Source organism: Callithrix jacchus, chromosome 7 (assembly GCF_049354715.1).
Source record: "Callithrix jacchus isolate 240 chromosome 7, calJac240_pri, whole genome shotgun sequence".
NCBI lineage: Eukaryota > Metazoa > Chordata > Mammalia > Primates > Cebidae > Callithrix > Callithrix jacchus.
Genome location: NC_133508.1, coordinates 39,320,315 through 39,342,842, shown reverse-complemented (window position 1 = coordinate 39,342,842; position 22,528 = coordinate 39,320,315). Strand labels below are relative to the sequence as shown.

At 58.8% G+C, this 22,528-nt stretch overlaps 2 protein-coding genes across 25 annotated transcripts in view; one reads left to right on the top strand and one right to left on the bottom strand.

Annotated features, from left to right (window-relative positions):
• Positions 1-8,257: 8,257 nt before the first annotated feature.
• LOC103794198 (uncharacterized) lies at positions 8,258-18,310 on the bottom strand. Its single transcript, XM_078333097.1, has 7 exons — positions 18,257-18,310; positions 16,867-16,939; positions 14,908-15,969; positions 14,067-14,184; positions 13,763-13,935; positions 13,494-13,623; positions 8,258-13,012 (listed from the first exon to the last, which is right to left on the bottom strand). Exons 1-3 carry the CDS (start codon positions 18,308-18,310, stop codon positions 15,026-15,028), a joined length of 1,071 nt encoding a protein of 356 aa, XP_078189223.1. The 3' UTR covers positions 8,258-13,012; positions 13,494-13,623; positions 13,763-13,935; positions 14,067-14,184; positions 14,908-15,025.
• C7H1orf159 (chromosome 7 C1orf159 homolog) overlaps positions 15,715-22,528 on the top strand; it is a 33,598-nt gene continuing 26,784 nt past the window's right edge. For 17 of the 24 annotated variants that reach the window (XR_013519715.1, XR_013519714.1, XR_013519711.1 and 14 more), the window contains exon 1: positions 15,715-15,755. The gene's annotated coding sequence lies outside the window, so the exon portion shown is untranslated. Of the gene's footprint in view, positions 15,857-20,753; positions 20,850-22,528 lie in introns of all 24 variants that reach the window. The other 7 variants (XM_054258674.2, XM_054258676.2, XM_054258679.2 and 4 more) reach the window with 3 other exon arrangements.

Below are 22,528 nucleotides of genomic sequence, written 5' to 3'. Positions count from 1 at the left end.
ACGGGATCTTCAGGACGGGACCACGACACTCGCAAGATGCCAGTCCTGCCCCAGCCCGAGGACCTGACCACACCAGGCAGGGCAGGAGGCTCCAGGAGGTCTCTCGAAATACCCAGTGTGCTGGAATGTAAGTCACTGAGGAGGGTCTGAGACTGAATTAGTGAGAAGTTCAGAGAAAACCAGGCAGGAAGAAAAGCGAGGGCGCTTATTAACTCCAGGGAAAACAGCACAGCTTTAGCTGAAAATGGGCAGCCCATCCCCGCCCAGTGGAAGTGACACCTTGGACCTGTGGCAGAGACAGACCGGGGTGGGATGGTGGAACCAGAGGAGGGAGGGCGGCAAACAGCCCCTTCTGTGCGGCGGGTTCAGAGCTAACCTGAAACTGGAGTGCTGAGAAGCTGCTGTTTGATGGCGCCATTAGAAGTAAACACAGGGGCCTCCAGGAGTACGGAGCTCGTGGCCTCGGCGAGGCCAGAAGGCCACGTGGATACAAGCCTGAAGCAGTGTTTGACTCTCAAGCAACCTATAAGCATAACTTTTAAAAATTTCTTTTTTTTACAAACAGTCTTGCTCTGTCGTGTGGGCTGGAGTACAGCGGTGCGATCTCAGCCCATGCAACCACCGCCTCCCAGGTGCAAGTGATTCTCCTGCCTCAGCCTCCTGAATAGCTGGGATTACAGGTGCCTGCCACCATGCCCAGCTATTTTTTAAATTTTTTGTATTTTTGGTAGAGACAGGGTTTCACCATGTTGACCAGGCTGGTCTCGCGCTCCTGACCTCAGGTGATCCACCTGCCTCGGCAGGGATCCCAAAGTGCTGGGATTACAGGCGTGAGCCGCCACTCCCGGCCACAAGCATAAATTTGATAGAAAAGGTAAAAATTAAGTTGGTGCGCACTCTATCCTCAGAAGCCTGGGAATCGTTTTAAAGTATTGGAATGATCAGTCATTAAAGGTTTCCAAAATGCAGAGCTGTGAACTTATCTGTTCTCAAGGGGGTATTGTTGATAGATTTTGCTAATTCTTCTATGATAATCAACCTGTTCCTGTCTTCCACTTCTGCTGGTTCTGATGCCGGTGCTCAGCCAGAAAAGTGTCTGCTTCCCCGGATTCCCCCCTCCCAGGGCCACGTGGAGGGCAGCTCCCCCACCATGTCCACAGTGTTCGTCCCTTTGTTGCGTGACCATGTGTGGCCCAGTGCCATGGGGGATGCTCCCCGTCTGAGGCCAAGGGCAGACAGTGTCTCATTCCCTCTGCGCCTAGCAGGCCGCCCTGACGCTCTGAGCTGCAAATCTCTGCTAGACTGGATTTCAGCCGGGACAGAGCAGGCTGTGCTGGTGGCATCTGCTCCGCCCACCCAGGCCCCCTCCCACATTGTTCACATGCCCACGCGCCCTGTCAGATGGAATAAATTTGGTTCCCTGCAAGAGCTCTCTGCCAGGAAATGAAAATCATGGCTTCTTAGTCTCTCTCCCCATCCCAGGCTCCCCTAGCTGGTCATTCACAGGCCCCAGGGGACTCTGGGGCCTTCACAGCCGTATGTTCCCACAGGAACCCCAAAACACCCATAATCATCACAGGTACCCCAGACCCCAGCTTCTCCCAGGGGCTCGTGGCCACCCCATGGCCCCTCCGTGTAGCCACAGTCAGGCTGTGGGACCCCAGGCCCGGCCCACCTGACCAGCACAGCCCCGCAGGCCCCAGCAGACCCTCACCACCCCCCAGCCAATAGCAGAAGCTGCCCGCCCTGGGGAAGGGCCTCTGGCTGAAACCCTCCTCTTCAGAGGCTGCGCTCTCCCTGTGGCTCTGCCTGCGGAGACTGTGCCCTGGGCTCCCCAGCGGGTCCCCAGGTCCCCCCCAGCACAGCAAGGAGGCCTGAGGGCTGGGCCCCAGCCAGGCAACTGGAGAGGGGCTGGTCCCGGAAGAAAAGTTTTGTTGGGTCACGGGCTTTCGGCTCATCAGAAGCCCCTGGAAGCCACCAGCCCTCCAGACAAAACCTCTCAGATGCTGCGGGTCAGACCCACAGACCTCAGCCCTACCTGGTCCCGGGACACGGAGGGCGGCGTGTGGCAGGAGCAGACTCCCTCAGGCGCCCTTGTGGTCTTATCTTGGCCTGGCTGGTGGAATGTGGTGGAAACCTTTGCCTGGTACAACCACGGCCGCTCCACAGCCCAGGAATTTTGCATTGAATAATTTTTAACTTCTGCTCTGAGAGAGGACCTGGCCTTGTGTTCAGTGTCTGCACACACAGGAGTGGCAGGGAGGCATTTTCAAGTCAGTGATTCACGGAAAGCCGCCTTGGAAAAGCAGAGAGAAAAGAGCAGGAACAGTCAGAGGGCCTGGCAGACCTCCCTGGTGCTCAGAGTGGCCAAGCCCACAGGCCAGGCCTGACCTCGCAGGTGGACACCTCCCCACAGGGGAAGACACAGGCATCTGGGGACACCAGCTCCCTGGAGGCCAAAGTGGGGTTTGCGTTTCATGGCTGGCGGGCGGAAAACACTGCACCCAACACCTCTCTGGGTGTCGAGTAGCTCCGAAACCGCCCTCTCTCCTGAGCGCCCACCCCTCCTGTAACCCCAGGCCTGCTCCTGCACAGCCTCTTTGAATGCCAGAAACTGCTGGAGCCCGTGCCACCCCCAAAGCCTGCACCCAGCCTCGCACAGTCGCTGCCCTGGGCAGCTGGCATGCGTGCCAGACCTGGGGGTTCGTTCTGCGCTTGTCCAAGGCTCAGGCCTGTGACCCTGGCTGCAGGCTGCCCCCCACACACACAGCAGTGACCACAAAGCCCCCTTCCTGGGCCCATGGGGGCCGTGGCGATGACACCTGGGCCCTGAAGCTGCACAAAGATCTGGGGCCACCTCACCTCCAACCATGGTCCGGGGGGCGGTGGCCCTGCATCTTTGCCCATGGAGTTGGAAATGCAAGGCCTGAAAGTCGACTTGACCTTTAACCGAGTCTCCCCTGGCTCAGAGCCAGCTTGGGGACCCACCTCTCACGAGGCTTTGGCACCTGCTGGGTGCCAGAGCCCCAGATACCACACAGGAGCCAGCGCGGCTGGGCGTTGCCGTGACGTCAGCCACACACACCCGGCCACTTTGGCCCAGGGCAGCACCTGGGGAAGACGGGGGTTACGGTGGCCGGTGGCTTCCCGTGGCCGCTGGTCAGCCCCGTTCTGTCCGGCTTCCTGGGAGTGGCTGCGGAGGGCACCCTGCGTGCTGGAGGACCTGGGATGGGGAGGGCTGTTGCCCAGAGACCCAGGGGTGACATTTCAGAAAACCGGGCATCACGTGCAGGGCTGGACACAGCTCGCCTTTTCCAAGGGATGGTGGACGTAGGAAGATGAGGAGGACATGCCGAATTCTGCAGAGACTCACACGCCGGCTCCTCACAAGGGAAGTGCCTCCAGGGAGCTGCACTTGGGAAAACATCCACCACGCACCAAAGAAGCACAACCGTGAAGCTTCCACGAGGAAGAACGTATTCCGTTCAATGAAACAGCAGTGGGCCGGGTGCAGTGGCCCACCCCTGTAATCCCAGCACTTTACAGGCGGGCAGACCACTAGGTCAGGAGATCGAGACCATCCTCACTCACATGGTGAAACCCCATCTCTAATAAAAATACAAAAAATTAGCTGGGCGTGGTGGTGCTCGCCTGTAGTCCCAGCTACTCAGGAAGCTGAGGCAGGAGAATCGCTTGAACCCAGGAGGCAGGGGTTGTTGTGAGCCAGGATGGTGCCACTGTACTCCAGCCTGGGCAACAGAGCAAGACTCCATCTCAAAAATAAAGGAATAAAATAAATAAAACTGCAGTGAGGGCCCAGTGCACGCACCACTGAGCAACGAGGCAAAGTGCAAACGCCGTGGGTGCAGCGGCCAGACCTCAGGCGCGCTCACTGTCCGACACAAGCAGCAGACTTCACACCCCCTTCTGGGGGAAGGCTGCTAAAGCCACAGCGAGGTGAGCGAGACGCGGCAGAGGGGCAGAGAAAGAGCCACATCCGACGGCACCTTTGAGAGGGAAGGCCCTGCCTCCCTCGACAGCACCGATGAGCCCCCACCAGGAGCAGGTTGGTGCCAGGCTCCGATGCTCAATGGCAAAGAACGAAGCCCAGTGTGGGGACAGTGGCTGGGAGGGAGGAGGACAGAGTGGGCAGAGCGAGGGAGCATCCGGGATGGGTGCCATGGGGAGTGGCCCTGCCAGGCCAAGGACATGTGTGGGGAGGATGAGATGCCCCAGCCCTGGGAGAAGCCGGCAGTGGGGGCAGCACCGCAGCCTGCAGGGGTCCTGCTGGATGATGGAGGCCATGAGGTGAAATCACAACCACTGTCTCAGACAGGGCTGCCCCACCATGCTGGCCAGAGGGGTGGCTGTGCCTGGACAAGTGGGAGGTGACGACCAGGACAGGGGCTGGGACAGGGGCAGGGGCAGGGGTGGGGACCCCCTGAGGGCCAGGTGTCCATGCCTGGTGACCCACCAGCGTCATGGAGCTCTGCAAGCCACAGGGCTGGGGCCGTTCTTCTCCCACAGCCGTGTCTCCAGTTGTCCAGGCAGGTGGAAAGGCCAGCATCCCCTGGTAGCCTCTTTTAGCTCCTGGAGCCGTTCAGGCCATCTGGGGATGGACATGCCAATGTCCACCAGCATGCATGGCAGCAGGGACACAGGTGAGCAGCCAGGGACGGGCCCGGAGCAGGTCTGCCCTGGCAGGTGCTGCATGCACACATGTGTGTGTTAATGCATGCAGGAATGTGTGTAGGTATGTGTGTGCAGGGTATGTGTGTGCAGGTGTGTGTGTCTGTGTAGGTGTATGCAGGTATGTGTGTGCAGGTGTGTGTGTGATGTATCTGTGTAGGGTGTGTGCAGGTATGCATGTGCAGGTGTGTGTAGGGGTGTGTGTGCACAGGTGTGTGAGTGTGCAGATGTGTGTGTGCAGGGTAAGTGCAGGTATGTGTGTGCAGGTGTGTGTAGGGGTGGGTGCAGATGTGTCTTTGTGTGTAAGGGCAGGTGCAGGTGTGTGTGCAGGGTGTGTGCGTACAGGTGTGTGTGCAGACGTGTCTGTGTGTAGGAGCATGTGCAGGTGTGTGTGCAGGTGTGTCTGTTAGTGTGTGCAGGTGTGTGTGTGCAGATATGCCTCTGTGTAGGGGCATGTGCACGGTGTGTGTGTGCAGGTGTGTATGTGGATGTGAGTGTTCCTGGCTGTGCCTCTCTCACACATGCCACATCCTGCCCCTGAGAGGTGGCTGCCGGAGACAGGTGACGGAGGACCTGGTCCAGTCGCCGTCCTTTGGCTGCAGAGGAGAGTCTGGCCCTGGGAGGGTGGCTGGGGAAGCCTGCCCAGGACCCAGGTTAAGTTCAGGGAGGTTGGGCTTGGCCAACGTGTCACCAGCCGCACGGTCCCCAGACTCCAAGCAGTGGGCCTTCCCAGGCACCAGCCCTGAAGGCTCAGGACCCTCCCCAGAGTACCGCCAGGGGTATCCCAGGTTCTGTGACTTCCAGAGACTTTGGGGCCCAGGGCCCTCCCTGGAGGACCACCAGGGGTGTCCCAGGTTCTGTGACTTCCAGAGGCCTCAAGGCTCCCAGCCAAGCCACTGTCTTCTCTTTGGGATAGGAGGGTCACACTTTGGTGAGACTCCTTACAAATTTTTGCTATGCATTGATCGAAATAAATACAGGGTTAGAAGATGAATGATTCTCTTTCATTCCAGACAGTATAGTGTTTTGCCAGCTATTGTCATTACCGATGGACCAGATGTGGTTTAGCAGCCGAATGTGTGGTTGGTGCCCTGTCATTTGCCATAACAGTGTTGGCTTCGGAGGGAGAAGGAAGCGCAGTGTCCCATTGCTCATTCAGAATTCAGGGAGGAGGCCGGCGCGGTGGCTCCCGCCTGTCATCCCGGCACTTTGGGAGGCTGAGGTGGGTGGATCACGAGGTCAAGAGTTTGAGACTATCCTGGCCAACATGGTGGAACCCCATCTCTACTAAAAATACAGAAGTCAGCTGGACATGGTGATGCACGCCTGTAATCCCAGCTACTCGGGAGGCTGAGGCAGGAGAATCGCTTGAATCCAGGAGGTGGAGGCTGCAGTGAGTCAAGATCACGCCCCTGCACTCCAGCCTTGACAGAGCGAGACTGCGGCTCAAAAAAGAAGAAAAAAACAAGAATTCTAGGGCCGAGGCCACCACACCTGTGCTGCCCTGAGAGTAGCGGACCTAACAGGGAGGCTGTGGCGTGGGGAGAGCCAGACTGGCTGGCAGGCCAGCACTCTAGGGCTGCTGGGGGGGCCGCTGCTGCACCCTGCGGCCTCTGCCCTCCCCCGTCTTCCATCCTCCCAGAGGGTCCCTGACTGTGGCAGATAGCATGGCATGTGTTTGCTGTGGCCTGTGCCAGGGGGCAGTGCTGGGGTCTGGCCGTGGCTTCTGCTTATTTGAAGGCTACTGTGACTTTTTTTGGTTTTTGTTTTTTGAGATTGAGTCTCACTCTTGTCACCCAGGCTGGAGTGCAATGGCGTGGTCTTGGCTCCCTGCCACCTCCACCTCCTGGGTTCCAACGATTCCCCTGCCTCAGCCTCCCAAGTAGCATGAGCCACCATGCCCAGCTAATTTTTGTATTTTTAGTAGAGACAGGGTTTCACCATGTTGGTCAGGCTGGTCTCAATCTCCAGACCTCGGATCCACCCGCCTGAGCCTCCCAGAGTGCTGGGATCACAGGCATGAGCCACTGCGCCCGGCCTCTGCTGTAACTTTCTTACTTTGATCAGCAAACTCTCAGGGTCTCTTTCCTGGGAGCGAGCGAAGGGGCCAGGCTGGGAGCAGGCTCTGTGGCCTCCTGGAGGGCTTGGGTCTCTGGAAGGAGATGGATTGGGAACAGGTCCCCTCCAAGTGCTCTCCACGCCAGGGCGCAGAGGGCAAAGGTGTGGATGGGGTGCCTGGCCTGGGAAATGTGCTCACCTGGACTCCAGGGGGTTGGAGGAGGACAGAGGACCCAGGACTCTCCCTGCACAGGGCCTGGGCCTCCCGCTCCTGCCCTGGGGCAACTAGAGGACCTGAAGAGGAAACATCTTTGCTGGAATCCTGGTCTGAGCCAGGGCTGAGGATTCACCCTGAGGCTGACCCCAAGAGTGTCCGGCCCTGTGGTCAGGGAAGGAGTGGAGCTCAGCTGAGGTGTGGTGCGGGCCCCTGCTGGCCTCAGAGGCCACCCTGCACGACATGCCTTGGCCGCTGCAGTCCCCTCTGGAGGAGGAGATGCCTCAGGGCAGACATGGCCCCTCCCTGTCCTCCCCACGGTCCTCTGAGCTCCTCGGGCCCACTCCTGTGGCGGGGGCGGGCGGCTGTGCTGGGTCTTGAGACCAAGTTCTTCCCTGAGGGGTCAAAATGCCGCCTGGCTGTCTGAGCGCTGCCCTGGGGCGTCTTTCCAGGCCACAGCCCCGGGAGCCAGAGCTCCTTCGTCACCGCTGCCTTCACTATCGTCCCATCAGAACAGGGAGAGCAGGTGCGGGGGCCGGGGACACCAGAGGCCATCCTGTGCCTCACAGGCTGGGCGCCAGCAGCCGGGGCTCCCACAGGCCCTGAACTGAGCTGGGGACTCACGGCCAGAGCCCCGCTCCCGACATCCCTCCTGCCTCCCCCAGGCTGACAGAGCCCTTGGCCGCCACAACCACTCAAGGCCTGGCCTAGGGAAAGCCATCCGTGGCCTTCGTCCTGGTGAGCCCTTATTTGTCAAATCAATATTTGTCCAGGGGTGGCATTAAATGTGCCTAAAGTCCGCAGAGCCTGTGGCCCAGGCTGATGGGGAAGCTGGACCCGGGGTCTCTGCCTGCCCCAGGGGTCTCTGCCTGTCCCGGATGCCTTTCCGCACCAAGCTCCTGACTCTGAGACACTGCGAGGCGGACAGGTTCTCGGACTCTGGAGAGCGTGGAGACCCCAGAGCTGATGTGCTCTGGGTGGGGCAGGAAGGGCCCCCCCCCCGCCCCGCCCAAAGCCTGTGAGGCCAACTCCTTCCAAAGAGAACCTGCAGCGCCTGCCCTGCCTGCACGGGCTCTGAGGACAGCGTGGTCCCACAGGGCTGCAGTTCCCAACAGGAGAACAGAGGCCAGGGGACCCCCGGGAAAGCGAGGCCTCAGAGGCAGCAACCCCACGCATGTGGCAGCCCCAAGCAGCATGGACTGGGTGTGGGAAGAGCCCTGACAACGCCCAGAATTCATGTGGCTTCCTGCAGGAGTTCGCTGCTACCATGTAACAAATGACCCCCCACACAGTGGCTGAAACATGGACGTTTATCACATCTGCTTCCGGGGCTCAGGAAGCCAGAGCTGTGCACACAGCTGGAGGTGCAACTGTGCTGTGGACGGGGGGTGGTTGTCAGAGTTCAACCGCAGGGCGTGTGTGTGTGAGTGTGCACAGGCGTGTGGGTGTATGTGCACAGGCATGTGGGTGTGTGAATGTGCACAGGTGTGTGGGTGAGTGTGCACAGGCATGCGTGCAGGAGTGTGCACAGGTGTGTGGATGTGTGCACAGGCATGTGGGTGTGTGAGTGTGCACAGGTGCGTGGGTGTGTGTGCACAGGTGTGGGTGTGGGAGTGTGCACAGGTGTGTGGGTGCATAGGCATGTGCATAGATGTGTGTGCAGGAGTGTGCACAGGTATATATGCAGGTGTGTACAGGGCTGTGCAGGTGTCTGCAGGAGTGTGCAGGTGTCTGTAGGTGTGTATAGGATTGTGTAGTGTGTACAAGTGTGCATAGGTGTGTGTGAAGGCATGTGCAGGAGTGTGCAGGAATGCAGGGTTGTTCACAGGTGTGTGTAGATGTGTGCATGTGGACACAGGTGTGTGTAGGTGTGCACAGGTGTGTATACAGGTGTGTACAGGGCTGTGCAGGTGTGTGTGGTGTGTGCAGTAGTGCAGAAGTGTGCACAGGTGTGTAGATGTGTGTGCAGGAGTGTGCACAGGTGGGTAAGCAGGTGTGTAAGCAGGTGTGTACAGGGCTGTGCAGGTGTGTGCAGGATTGTGCACAGGTGTGTAGATGTGTGCATGAGTGTGCAGGTGCACACAGGTGTGTGCAGGCATATGCATGTGTATGTGCAGGAGTGTGCACAGGTGTGTGCAGCAGGAGAGCATGACCTTCCGTACTTGCTCCTGGACTTCTCCCTGACTGGGGCTGGCATCCCAGGGCAAGCCATCCCAGGCACAGCATACAGGACAAAGCCATTATGGCCCCATATGGAGAGCAGCACCCTCACTTCCACCTTTGTCCACAGGGGAGGGGCTTGCAGAGGTCTGTCCTGGATGGAGATGGCCGTGGGTTTGCTGTTGCTGTTTTCCTGGAAGCTGCTCCGCCCCACCTGCGGGTTTGCTGGACCTGCGGCTGGCTGGTTAATAGTATGAAGTGGAGCCATTTTGAGAAGATCTACATTTTGCTTTAGCTTCATGCGGGCACACACTGGCACACGCGGGCCCAGGAGCTCAATCTCGGAGAAGGCTGTGTGCTCTGACGCCACAGAGCCAAGGCCAACAGCAGCCACGGAAGTGCAGGAGGCGTCCTCACACCCTCTCCTCAAAGCGTTCCTAGTTGTTTTCACAGACACAGCTCCGTGTTTCACCCTTATTTCACTGTCTGTGTCATATTTACACGACATCCTTGCATGACGAGGTCTGAGTGATGGACGTCTCTACAGCACAGCAGTTTCCTGAGTGGATGTGGGACTTTGGTGCATAGAGACCCCCGTGGGGCGGAGGGGCTGGTGGACGGGCCCCCAAGTGGGCCTCTGGGGTTCAAAGCTGGAATGTCTGCCCCACGCAGGTGCCACCTCCCCGAGGGGCGACGGGCACCCCTTGAATCAGGAGGTAGAATTTGGCACCAGAGAGAGGCGGCGTGGGCACAGGAGGATGCGTGAGGTGTGGGGTGCAATCTGGGTGTGAGGAGCGTGGAGGGGTCTGAGGTTCCGCAGCTTTGCTTCCCTGGGCACTGGACTCATAGGCCGAGGGCAGGGCTCTCTGCCACCCACCCAGCCCAGCGGGTGAGGGGGTGCTGCCTCGCATCAGCTCTGGGGACTCCCCCAGGCCCTGAGAACCCCCACTCAGGGATCCCCCGAGGAAGGTCCCGGCCACCCACCTGCCATCCCAGGCAGGAGGTGAACGACTGGACGGTGTGCAGTGCCCTGGTTCAGGCCCGCGGGGGAGGGGCGCCACCTGCAGGCAGGCTGGGGACCTGGCGCTGGGAGACGAGTCTGCCGACGACCCACCCTGTGCTCCCAGAGCCCCATGACCGGAGAGTCTCCGTCCCCCGGTGCCAGCCTCACTGAGGGTCGGCGGAGAGCCGGGTCCTGTGGGGGCCATGGTGGGACAGCTGTGACTGTGGTCATCTCAGCCCCGGTGAGAGCAAGCCTGTCCCACAGCCATGGGAGGCTCGTTAGTGAGCGCAGGGCAGTTTCTGGGGAAGAGTCGCCACCCAACAGGACCGGCCATCAGCTGAGAGCCCGGCAGGCATCGGGGCTGGTGGCTCAGCCTGGGAGGCACCGGTACCTCTGCCCAGAGCGAGGAAGGCCCCACCCCACCCACAGAGTGGGTGCCACCATGGGCTGGTCTCACCCCCTGGCTGCTGTGGCTGTTGCAGGGGCAGGTGAACCAGAGGGGGGAATCCCAGGGGGCAACGGGATGGGTGCAGCATGGGCACCTGGAGGGGCTGGGGGTCGCCACAGCCCTGTCCTGCGCAGAGAACACAGGGCCCACAGCTGCACAGACCAGGAGACTTGGCCTCAGCACACGGCAGCCTGGCTGGGGAAGAGGAGGGGCTGTGAACGCCACTTGCCTCCTTTAATTAGAGGATTAACTGTGTGCTGATAATTGAGCCTCCCCCAGCACCTGCCTGTTTTGGGAAGTGCTAACAGCTGCACCTGCTCCTCCCTTGGGGCCAGGAGGCCTCTGAGCCCTGTAGGTTGGGGGTGGATACAGCACTGCCAGGGGTACGGGGCACCAGCTGTGGTTCTGAGCCCGCCTCACAAAACGCACGTCCCGGTGCAGCCGTGTGGGGGCTGAGCCCCTTCTCCGTGAGCTGAAGGGCACCCCTCATTGGGGAGGTGAGGCTGGGCCTGCTGGGAAGAGCAGCCCTTCTGGGAGCGGCCTGTGGATAATTGGGTTCAGTGCAGCGGGAAGCCAGCGAGCCTTGGCACGCCGGCTCCAGGGATGCAACAGAAACTAAGCCCGCTGAGGTCCCCCAAACCACGGCCCGCTGAGGTCCCCAAAACCGAGCCTGCTAAGGTCCCCGGAAGCCCTCAGAAGAGGCTGCTGTTTGGCATAGCTGGGAGCTCCACCTCAGTTTTCCTTCTTTCAAAAGTCATCTTCTAGGGGTTGTTTTTTTTTTAAGACAGAATCTCGCTGTGTCGCCCAGGCTGGAGTACAATGGTGCGATCTCGGCTCACTGCAACCTCCTCGTGCCTCAGCCTCCTGAGTAGCTGGGATGACAGGCACCCAGCACCATGCCTGGCTGATTTTTGTATTTGTAGTAGAGACAGGTTTCACCATGTTGCCCAGGCTGGTATCGAACTCCTGATCTCAAGTGATCCGCTGGCCTTGGCCTCCCAAAGCGCTGGGATTACAGGTGCGAGCCGTGCCCAGCATCTTCTAGGGGTTTTGAACTCTTTGTCTAAAGAGCCATGTTCTAGAAAAAAAGGACAAAGTCAAAGGCCCAGAGACTAAGCCCAGTCAGGGCAGAGGAGCTCAGGGACCCCAGCCCCCCGACCCCGCATGGCTGGAACAGGAAGGCCATGACCAGGAGGCATCCAGGCGCATGTGTGTGGCTCCCCCAGCCCCGCAGCCCCAGCACCCGCCCTGCCCCACTGACCACTGTGGTCTGTGATCCACAGCCACTGTTTTGCCCAAGAGCTGTAGAACCCGGTGCGTCAGGAGGCAGGAGGGCAGCGTGAGCCCAGGAGTTCCAGACCAGCCTGGGCCACACAGCAACACCGTCCCTGCTTAAAACATTTTTTTGAAGAGGGAATAGTAGAATCAGAGCAGGTACCCTTTTGAGGGTGGGATTTTCTCATCAGCCAAGGCCCTTTGAGTTGTCCCAGTTCTCCCACCCACAGATGGACATGGTCTCCTTTTGGTTATTTGCTTTTGGAGATGGAGTCTTGCTCTGAGACCCAGGCTGGAGAGCGGTGGCATTATCTTAGTTCACCCCAACCTCCGCCTCCCGGGTTCCAGTGATTCTCCTGCCCCAGCCTCCCTCATAGCCATGATTACAGATGTGTGTCACTGTGCCGGGCTAATTTTTGTATTTTTAGTGGAGACACGGTTTTACCATGTTGGCCAGGCTAGTCTCAAACTCCTGACTTCAAGTCATCCGCCCGCCTCGGCCTCTCAAAGTGCTGGGATTCCAGGCGTGAGCCACCATGCCCAACAGGATGCTGGCTTCTTCAGGGTGCCGGTTCCTCAGGGTGTCTGCACGGGGTGGGCTCCCACCCACCTGTGGGGGCAGTGTCCTTTGGAGTTTGGACCTATTGCAAGGGAAGCTGCTGGCGAGTGTGTGAAGGTTTTATTTCTGAGGTGAATGGCCCAGAACACCACTGCTGCCCTACACAGCGTGCGTGAGGGCCCAGTTGCCGCTGTTTAAATTCCAGACAGGCGTGTGGCATCTCCTCATGCTCTTAATTCGCAGCCGACCAGCAAACATTTGGCGCTGTTTTTACAAACCATCTGTTCTGACTCATTTGCAGACACTTTCAACCAACAAAATCTTCCCCACTAAGTTACTGACACCCAAACTGGTTAAACCTACAGTTTATCCCTAATACTCTCTGAAGTTTTCCGACTCTACATAAGGGTAACCACCAAGCATAAATACTTTCCTCATTTGAACGGTGATGATTCCGTGGCAAAGCCAGCCCTCTCGTGGGACAAGTTCTCCCATTACAAACGCTGAGCTGGGCATGGCAGCTCAACCTGTGGTCCTGGTGATGTGGGAGGGGAGGCGGGAACATCCTTGAGGCTGGGAGCTAAGACAGCACCGCTGCATTCCTGCCTGGGCAACAGAGTCCCCATCTCAAAAAAATGCCCCCACAAAATCCCCACACATTGCAAACACAAAACAATACAAAAAATAAGAGTGTGAAACTTTTGAGTTCCCCAACTCTTCCCACGCTGGATTTGAAATCCAGGGAGGAACGGGCTCCCTTTCAGAAACTCAAATGCCCCGGTCGGCAGAGGTGGGGTCCATGGTGCCATCTGTGGGCGCTTGCCTCCCCTGTGGCCTTCAGGCCTAGCCTCCCTCATATACCCGGAGTGTGGGACCCAGCCTGTTGGCCCGTAGGGGAGTAAATGTAGTTTCGTTAGTCTACAAATAACAGGTGTCCTTTTTTCCCCACGTGGCCTAGTGGAATCTCCCACCTTTTCATGTTCTCAGCAAATGCACAGCCTGTGGGGTGACTCAGGATACTCCGGGGATGTCTCCAGTGGCCACCTCCCCCTCCCCCAGAGAGAGGACCAGCTATCCCACTGCCCACCTTACAGAAGAGGGAATGTCCAGTGCTCAGGCAGCTGGTGCCAGGTTGGCACAGGCCGGCAGGGGCTGTGCTTCCAGAGAGCAGGTGGGTGCTGGTCTCAGAGCATAGTTCAGCAGGTGCTGGCTGGGCCCTGCAACCCCAGCCCAAGACACACGCCCACGCTCGGATCGGCTTCCTGCAGCCCCAGGGCTCCGCCCTCTCACCCCGACAGGGGCCCACATGTAGAGAGATGCAGACCCCTGTGACTGGGCAAGGGCGGGGACGCTCACCAACCAAGCTCCAGCATGAGGACAGGTCTCCTAGGAACACAGCCTCAAGCCAAGTTGAGGGGCAGGGACTTGACGCTTGGAACAGGCAGCTCCCGCACCTAACGCCCCTGGAAACGCCGGGGAATGCTGGCCTTCAGGAAAGTCATGGTGGCTCACGCCTGTAATCCCAGCACCTTGGGAGGGCCAGGCAGGAGGACTGCTTGAGCCCAGGAGTCTGAGACTAGCCTGGACAAAATAGTGAGGATTCCCCCACCCCAACCGTCTCCACACACACACAAAATGTGGCAGGCGTGGTGGCACACACCCGGGGTCCCAGCTACTCTGGAGGCTGACAGAGGATCCTTTCGCCCAGGAGGTCCAGGCTGCAGTGGGCCAGGATCACACCACTGCACTGCAGGCTGGGTGACAGCATGAGATCCCGCCTCAAACACAAAAAACAAACAAAAAGTAAGTGGAAACTCAGGCTCAGCTCCATGATGAGCTGCCGCAGACAGCAGCAGCCGGTGGCACAGACTGCACTCCGAGGGGGACGGTGACCGTGTCCTCCCAGTGGTCCTCAAAATCGCCCAGGCCGGTGCCTCTTGACGGGGACGACACACATAAAGCTGCACACCCGCGGGCGCATGGCGGAAGCCCTGCAGCTGCCAGAGAACCCTTAGTGCTGGGCGCGCACAGCCGGGCGTCCACTGCCCCGGGCTCTGGTGGCATCAACTCCAGCCCAGAGGCCCCGAGGGCACCCGGGATGGACCCTCAGGCAAAGATTGTCCTCTAAAGAGAAGACACAAACGTGGCTTCCCCACCTGTCTCCGACCTCTTGTTTAGAAAACATCCTCATGCTGTTTAGACGGGAGCTTTATTTCCATTGAACTCTCTGGCATTTAAACTTGGGATGGAAGCACCAAACGGGGACAACCCCAGGGCGCACGCAGGACGGGCGTGGGGGCCCTGGGAGCTACCAGGAGTCGAGGAGGCTGGAGGGGAGTCTGGGACGTTGGGGGAGCTTCGGGGGTCTGGGGGAGGACCGCGCCATCTGCAGCCACAGACCCCCCCCCACCCTAGGCGCTGGCCGGGCCGGGGGACACAGACAGGCCACAAGCCTTTGATTAGCGGGCGGACGCCCCGAGTTCCCTCAGGGGCGTGTTTACCGAAAGCTGCGGGCGCCGCGGGACGCACACAGTGCTCCGTTTTCTCCGAGGCGGCTCAGAGGCAGAGCTCTGGAGAAGCCCATGCGCCCGGCCTGCGGGGCGGCGACGCCACCGGACCCTAGGGTCGCCGAGACTCACACGGGAACCTGGGACCCCGTCGTGCGTCCGGAGGCCGCATGGCCCTGATCCGTCCGGGAGGCGGTGCCGACGCGGGTCCCCGGGCGCCCCCAGCGTCCGAGTGGAGTCCGCGCACCTGGGCCGGGGTATGTCCCGCCGAGGACTCAGCACAGGCGCCGGCTGCGGACTTCGGGCGCGTTTGGCCGAGCACTCTGTGAGTCTGGGGGCGCTGGCTCCGCGCACCCGCGGTCAAACGTGGTGCAGCCGCGCCGCCGCCTCGGATGAAGCCGGAGCCGCCCCGGTCGCCCCCAACCGCTCCGCCTCCGCCTAAACCGGCGGAACGCGACGGACACCAGCGCCGATGCAGCCCCAGGTCCAGCTCGAGGGGCCCAATCCGGGAGACTCGGACTACGCCCCGCCCCGTCTCTCGCCGGAGCGCGAGGAATCCTGGGGAATGCAGTCTGTCCCTGTCGGGCGCAGAGGCATGAGCCGGATCTCCCAGGACTACATTTCCCAGAATACTCCGCGACCACCCCCTCCTAACGGCCATGCTCGACGGAACTACCGGGCGATGACGGCTCTCGCGCAGCCCTCCGGGAGTTGTAGTCTTCTTTGGGAGCCGCGGAGCCTGGCCCTGCGGCGGGGGAGGAGGAAAAACTACAAGTCCCAGGGGGTGCGGCACCACCGCCTGAGGGCGGGGTGTACGAAAGAGAAGCTCGGAGGGCGCCCGGGTGAGTGAGGGGCTGGGGGCTGGCGTGAGGGCGGTGGGTGGGGGCGCCAGGATCCATCTTGGCGGCCCGGGCGGCGCGGGGCGCGCGAGAGGCGGACAAAGGTCTGCGCCCCCGGCCCAGTCCGAGAGACGCCCCCTGCGCGTCCGCCTTCGTACGGCGCGCGGAGGAGCCGCCCGCGCTTGGGCCCGCGTCCTCGTCGCCGCCTCCCAGCGCGCTGGGGCGACAAGGGAGGGGGTTCCCGGGGAAAGGAGGGAAGGAGAGGGGAGGGGAACCCCGGGGAGGGGAGGGTGTTCCCGGGTCAGGGAGGAGGCACCTGGGGCGGGGAGGGGGTGCCCTGGGGAGGGGATGGGAGGGGTGCCAGGAGGAGGAAAGGGGGCGGTCTCCTTGCCCTCCCCGCAGCCGGCAGTGGGGGTCCCGGCATGGCCTCCGGTGTCCTAGAAGTGGGCCATGTTTCGGGTCTTTTTCCCGCGCGGCTTTGGGATTTGTTTTGGTCCGCTTGTCGCCTGGAGTAGCTGAGGTGTGGTTGGGGTGCGGTATTTCAGGGGCGCGTCGTTGCAGTGGCAGCGAGGCGACTTGTGACTGGGGTTCCTGGAAGCCCAGGTGTTCCGATGCTTTTCTTTCCCGGGAAACTACTCTGTGGCTGAATTCTTAACCCTTGTCCTGTTAAACTTCAAGATGTCAAACTTGGCCCCTTTTTTCGGTTTTCGTTTTTCTCAGTGTCACCACAGTGTGCAGAGACTGGACGGTGTTCTGCCAGGGTCCTTGGTGGCCACATCGGTTTTAATTCTTTTCCAGACACACACATGCCCCACCCCCAGCGCTCCTCCCAAAAGCCGACCAGGCGGGTGTCTCCGTGCGCAGTCACCTCAGCCCTGGGGCCCACAGGCAGCACCCAGGGCGGGAACCCCACAGATACACCCAGCCCCTCCCTGCCTTGCGGCTGCTCTCCACCTGTGCTTCAACGTACTGGGTAACTCATTTAAAGAATTGCTAGCACTGTGGATGCTGAGGTGGGAGATGGCTCAGGCCCGGGAGTCTGAGACCAGCCTGAGCAACACAAGAAGACCCGTCTGTAAAAAATAAAAAAATAGGCAAGCATGGTGGTGAGCACCTGTGGCCCTGTTACAGTCAGTAGCCAGTCGGACGTGAGCAGGGTGGGAGAGGGCCCCACCCAGGAATAGTGGCTGGTCAGAGAAGGCCTCAAGGGAGCGTGCGCACAACTGCAGTCAACGCTGCCCATCCTCCCTGCTGAGGGCTGGCAGCCACTGTGCCTGTGGACAGCCCACACCAAGGGAAGAGTTGGGGGAAGTAACACGAGACCCCAGAATTGTGCCAGCGTGTAAGACCCTAAGTCAAAGGTCAGTCCACACTCTTGACCTCTCAAGTCCCTGCCTGGCCCTCTTTCAAGGGGGCTTCACTTCCCTTCATTCCTGCTCTCAAGCTTCTTAACAAACTGTTGCACCTGCTCTAAAACTTAGCTTCATCTCTTCGGCCTCATGCCGTTCAGTCAGATTCTTTCTTCAGGGGGCAAGGATTGAGGCCGCTGCAGACCTGGATGGTTCACTGCTGCTAACATGCTTTGGTGTCGGACGTGGGGTATGTTCTGCCATCAACAGTTCCAGCTACTCGAGGGGCTGAGACAGGAGGAGCGCTGGAGCCCAGGAGGCATGCGGTGAGCCGAGACTGCGGTGAGCCGAGATCGCAGCCTGGCACTCCAGCCTGGGTGAAAGAGGGAGACTCTGTTTCAAAAAAAAAAGAGCAACTGTTGTCACCACAGTGCTGGGGGTTCCACAGGCCCAAGGTGGAGCGTGGAGCTCAGGTGGGCTCATAGGGCTGCTGTGGCAGAATGTACCTGAGTCGGGACACCACATTGTGTCCGTGGTGGCGAATCCAGGTGGGTCTGCAGCAGCCTCCGTTCTTGCCTCCTCAGAAGGAATAATTCAACTGAGGGGCATGAGGCAGGAGGGACAGAGGCAAGTTTTAGAGCAGGAGTGGAAGGAAGGGAAGCACCCTCGGAAGAGGGCCAGGTGGGCGACTTGAGACCAAGTGTGTGGTTTTATATGCTGGCATGCTTCCGGAGTCTTGCATCCCTTCTCCCTGATTCTTCCCTTGGGGTGGGCTGTCCATCCGCCCAGCGGCCTGCTGGCACGTGGGAGGGAGCGTGCAGCCCCAGCTGACTGGAACAGTGCATGTGCTCACTTGAGGCGTTCTTCCCTGACCTGTCAGATGTCCCAAGGAAGTCGCAGAACAGTTACACGCCGCCATTTTGCCTCTCAGTGCACATGCTTGAGCCTGCCTGCCCCACTCTTGAGATCTTATTGTGGAGCTGCCAATCACCAGTTTCAGGGGTTTTCTGTCTTCCCCTGAAAGGCAGGAGACTGCCTTTCCCTGGTGTCTCTTTTAGAGACAGTGAGCAGCCACCTGACCATCACCCGATGGTCACCTGACATTCCTGGTGGGGGCTGGGCCCTCTCCTGCCCTGCTCATGTCGGCTGAGTTACCTGCAGCAACAGCCCGACTCGAGTGTTCTGAGCCCGCAGGTAGATGGGCAGCATCTACCCTGCACATCAGCAAAGTTGGATGTCTCCTTTACATCCATCAAGGGGTTCGCGGTATTTGTTTCCTAAGGAAGCATGAGATGGGATCTTTGGATAGGCCTGTGTTTCAGGCTCCCAGAAGTTCTTACTGGGCTGTAAAGCTACATTTCATATTGGCTTCCTTTGCTTGCTATGAAGGTGACCAGCATTAGCTACATGGATGCAGTGGGGGCGCCAGCTGGCTCTCAGTGCTGTGTTTACCAAGGTTCTGCAGCGTGAGAAACCCACGGGTGTGTGTACCGAGGTTCCGCAGCATGAGAAACTCGCGGGTGTGTGTACCAAGGTTCCACAGCGTGAGAAACCCGCGGGTGTGTGTACTGAGCTTCCACAGCGTGAGAAACCCATGGGTGTGTGTACCGAGGTTCCGCAGCCTGAGAAACCCGCTCGTGTGTACCGAGCTTCTGCAGTGTGAGAAACCCACGAGTGTGTGTACCGAGCTTCCGAAGCGTGAGAAACCTGCGGGCGTGTGTACTGAGCTTCTGCAGCGTGAGAAACCAGCGGGCGTGTGTACCGAGGTTCCGCAGTGTAAGAAACCCGCGGGCGTGTGTACCGAGGTTCCGCAGCGTGAGAAACCCGCGGGCGTGTGTACCGAGGTTCCGCAGCGTGAGAAACCCGAGGGCGTGTGTACCGAGGTTCCTCAGCGTGAGAAACCCGCGGGCGTGTGTACCGAGGTTCCGCAGCGTGAGAAACCCGAGGGCGTGTGTACCGAGGTTCCGCAGCGTGAGAAACCCGCGGGCGTGTGTACCGAGGTTCCGCAGCGTGAGAAACCCGCGGGCGTGTGTACTGAGGTTCCGCAGCGTGAGAAACCTGCGGGCATGTGTACCGAGGTTCTGCAGCGTGAGAAACCCACGGGTGTGTACCGAGGTTCCTCAGGAGAACCCGCTCATCAGCTGCCCGCTGCCTCCCATTTTCAGTCCGGCTGCCTGGGAGGCTGGAGTTTCAGGGAGCCTTGGTGTCGTTGACCCATTGCCCCAGCCGGTGGTTTCTGCAGGGTTGTCTTCCAGGGTATTCTGTAAATTCATAGTGACCTGAGGCATCATTTCTTCATTGAAACCGATTCTTTGTTGTTGTTGAGGTGGGGTCTGGCTCTGTGGCCTGGGTAGAGTGAGGTGATGTAATCATGGTTCACTGTAGCCTCCACCCCCTGGGCTTAAAAGATCTTTCACCTCACCCTCCCAAATAGCTGGGGCCACTGGTGTGCACCACCAAGCCCAGGGACCCAAGGGCCAGCTAGTGCTGGCCTTGCCTGGGCTCAAGCGATCCTCCCAACATGCTGGGATTACAGGCCTGAGCCACCACACTTGCCATGAAACCAGTTCTAAGGGAAGACAAGCGTGGTGGAAGTGTCTAGCACGGTTTACCCTCTCGCTACATTTTTCATTGCCTTGTAGACATTTTCACCCCATTACTAAGCTTTTTGGCTCCAATCAGGTTTTCAAAATAGAAAATGCATTTATTTAGTTACCGAGGCATAATTTACATGCAGCGGAATGCACAGCGCTTGTGTGCAGTTCAGTTGTTTTGACAGAGGCATCCACACACCTGTCAGGATGTAGACTCTGCCTGTGATGCGTGGAGGTCGCCCTGCAGGCTTTTCCAGCCCCCGCCTGCTGTGCTGGACCGGAGCAGTGCTGCATTTTTCCACCACTCCCAAGGGTCGAGTCTCTCGAGTGAAGCTTTGTGTCTGCCCTGGCTCCAGAGGACTGTTTTTGAGCTCCTCTGAGGCGCCGTGTGAGCGTCTGGTGTGGGGTGTGGAGTGTCAGGAGTCATGTGTGTGAGTGGCCTTGTGTCTGCCACGGTTTGGGGGACTGTTTTTGAGCTTCTTGCACAAGGAGCTGGTGGGAGGCACTGCCGTGTGCTTCTCATCTGTGGAAGCACGGGTGGGTGTCCAGTGTCTGAGGACGTCACGCGTCTTCTGTGCTGGTGTTCGGTGGGCACGCGTGTTTGCTTCTCCTCAGAACGTGTGCAGCTGCGGGTGGCATCCGAGGTGTGAAGGTCCAGCTGTTTGGGCCCACACAGCCGAGGGTTGTGCTGTTTTCTCGTGGCTTTCGTTTGCATTTCCGCGGCAGTAACGCGTGCTGGGCACTTTCCACCCGCCTCGCCGTTCGTGCTTGTTTTCCAAGCTTCTGTCCACGTTTCTGATGACCGGATTGTGGAAGTCTTTTGTGTATTCCGTGTGCGGCATCTCTGTCAGGGTCACACCCTGTGGATGCCTCCCACCCTTTGCCTGTTCATTGTCTCAACGGCGTTGTAAACCAAGAACAAAGCCAAGTCCCTGGCTGACTGAACAAGCTGCCTCTTGGCCAAGGGGACCCCAGAGGAACCTTAGAACTCGAGTTTCTGGCCCTAAAACGGTGGGAGGTGGGACCCCTGGTTCTATGCCCTCCCTTTTTCGGTCTAGACACAGCTGAGCGCGTTAGTGCGATTCACAAGACGGACAGACTCTGTGGTAACAAGACTCCGAGACATAATCGGGACCCAAGGCCGTGCATTGAGGGTAAGTCACACCCACACCACGGGATGCACGGCCACTGGGCCTTCCTTTTCGCCAGCAGCTAAGCATGCCCTGGCCCGAGATAAGCCTGTGGAACCCTTGGCGGCTCGCTGTCTGCTAGGCACTGACCCCACCCCATGTCTCACTGCCATCAAACCACAGCCTGTTTCTGTAGCTTCTCCTGATAAGAGACCGCTGACTGGACTGGCGCTGCTGGTGTATAGAGGACGCTCATGGAGACAGTCCTCTGCTCACCTTTCTCCATGAGGGGCCTAATGGTCATGCATGTAAATGTGAAGTCTCACTTCAGTGGACGTGGGTCCTGTTTTACCTCATGTTTATTTAGTACACATTGCATTAAGACGCTCAGTAGGATCACTCGAGCCCAGGAGTTTGAGACCAACCTGGGAAATATAGCAAAACACCAATTTTACCAAAAAATAAAAATAAAATTAGCCAGATGTGGTGGCAGGAATGTAGTCCTAGCTACTCAGGAGGCTGAGGTGGGAGAATCGCTTGAGCCCAGGAGTTCAAGATGGCAGGGAGCTATGCTTGCACCAGTGCACTCCAGCCTGGGCAACAGCAAACCCCTGTCTCTAAAAGAAAGAAAAAAATTTTTTTTTTTTTTTTGAGCCGGAGTCTCACTCTTGTTACCCAGGCTGGAGTGCAATGGCACGATCTCCGCTCACCGTAACCTCCGCCTCCTGGGTTCAGGCAATTCTCCTGCCTCAGCCTCCTGAGTAGCTGGGATTACAGGCTTGTGCCACCATGCCCAGCTAATTTTTTTTTTTTTTGTATTTTCAGTAGAGACGGGGTTTCACCATGTTGACCAGGATGGTCTCGATCTCTTGACCTCGTGATCCACCCGCCTCGGCCTCCCAAAGTGCTGGGATTACAGGCTTGAGCCACTGCGCCTGGCAGGAAAAATTTTAAAAAGGAGGAAAGGAAACTGTTCCCTTAAATACGAACTCCCCATTTATTCCTCCCCACCCCAGCCCCTGGCAACCACCATTCTCTTTTCTGTCTCTGAATTTGCGGACCCCGGGAACCTCCTATGAATGGAATCACACGGTGTTTGTCTGGCGTGATTGGCCGCTTTCTCTTAGCATGGTGTTTTCAGGGTTCATCCCTATTGCAGCATGTGTGGAAGGTTTCTTGCGCTTCAGGGTTGTATAATATTCCACTGGGTGTTTAGACCATATTTTGTCTATGCATTCATCTGTGGGTGGTATGCTCTACCACCGTTTGGCGGTTGTGAACAGGGCTGCTACGGACATGGTTGCACAGATGTCTCTTGGAGTCCTGGTTTCCAGTTCTTTGGGGTAGAGACCCAGAAGTAAAGTTGCTGAGTCATAGAGTCATATTCTGTGTTTTTGTGTGTGTGTTAATTTTTTGAGAAACTGACATACTGTTCTTCACACCAGCTATACCATTTTCTGTTCTCAGCAGAGTACACAAGGGTTCTTGATCGACCTACCCTCTGCGGGAAGACTGGGCTCGTTGGGAAAGAAACTGGACCGCAGGCTAGAAGAAAATCCTTAAGTTCAGGCTTTATTGAGTGAAAAGAGCCTCCGGGCGGGACAGCTGGAACAAAAAGGAAAAATGGTCACGCCTCTCAGACGGGCAGGGTTGTTTTATAGGGGGTTGAAGGGCTGAGGGAGTGGGGAAGCTGAGAAAGCTGA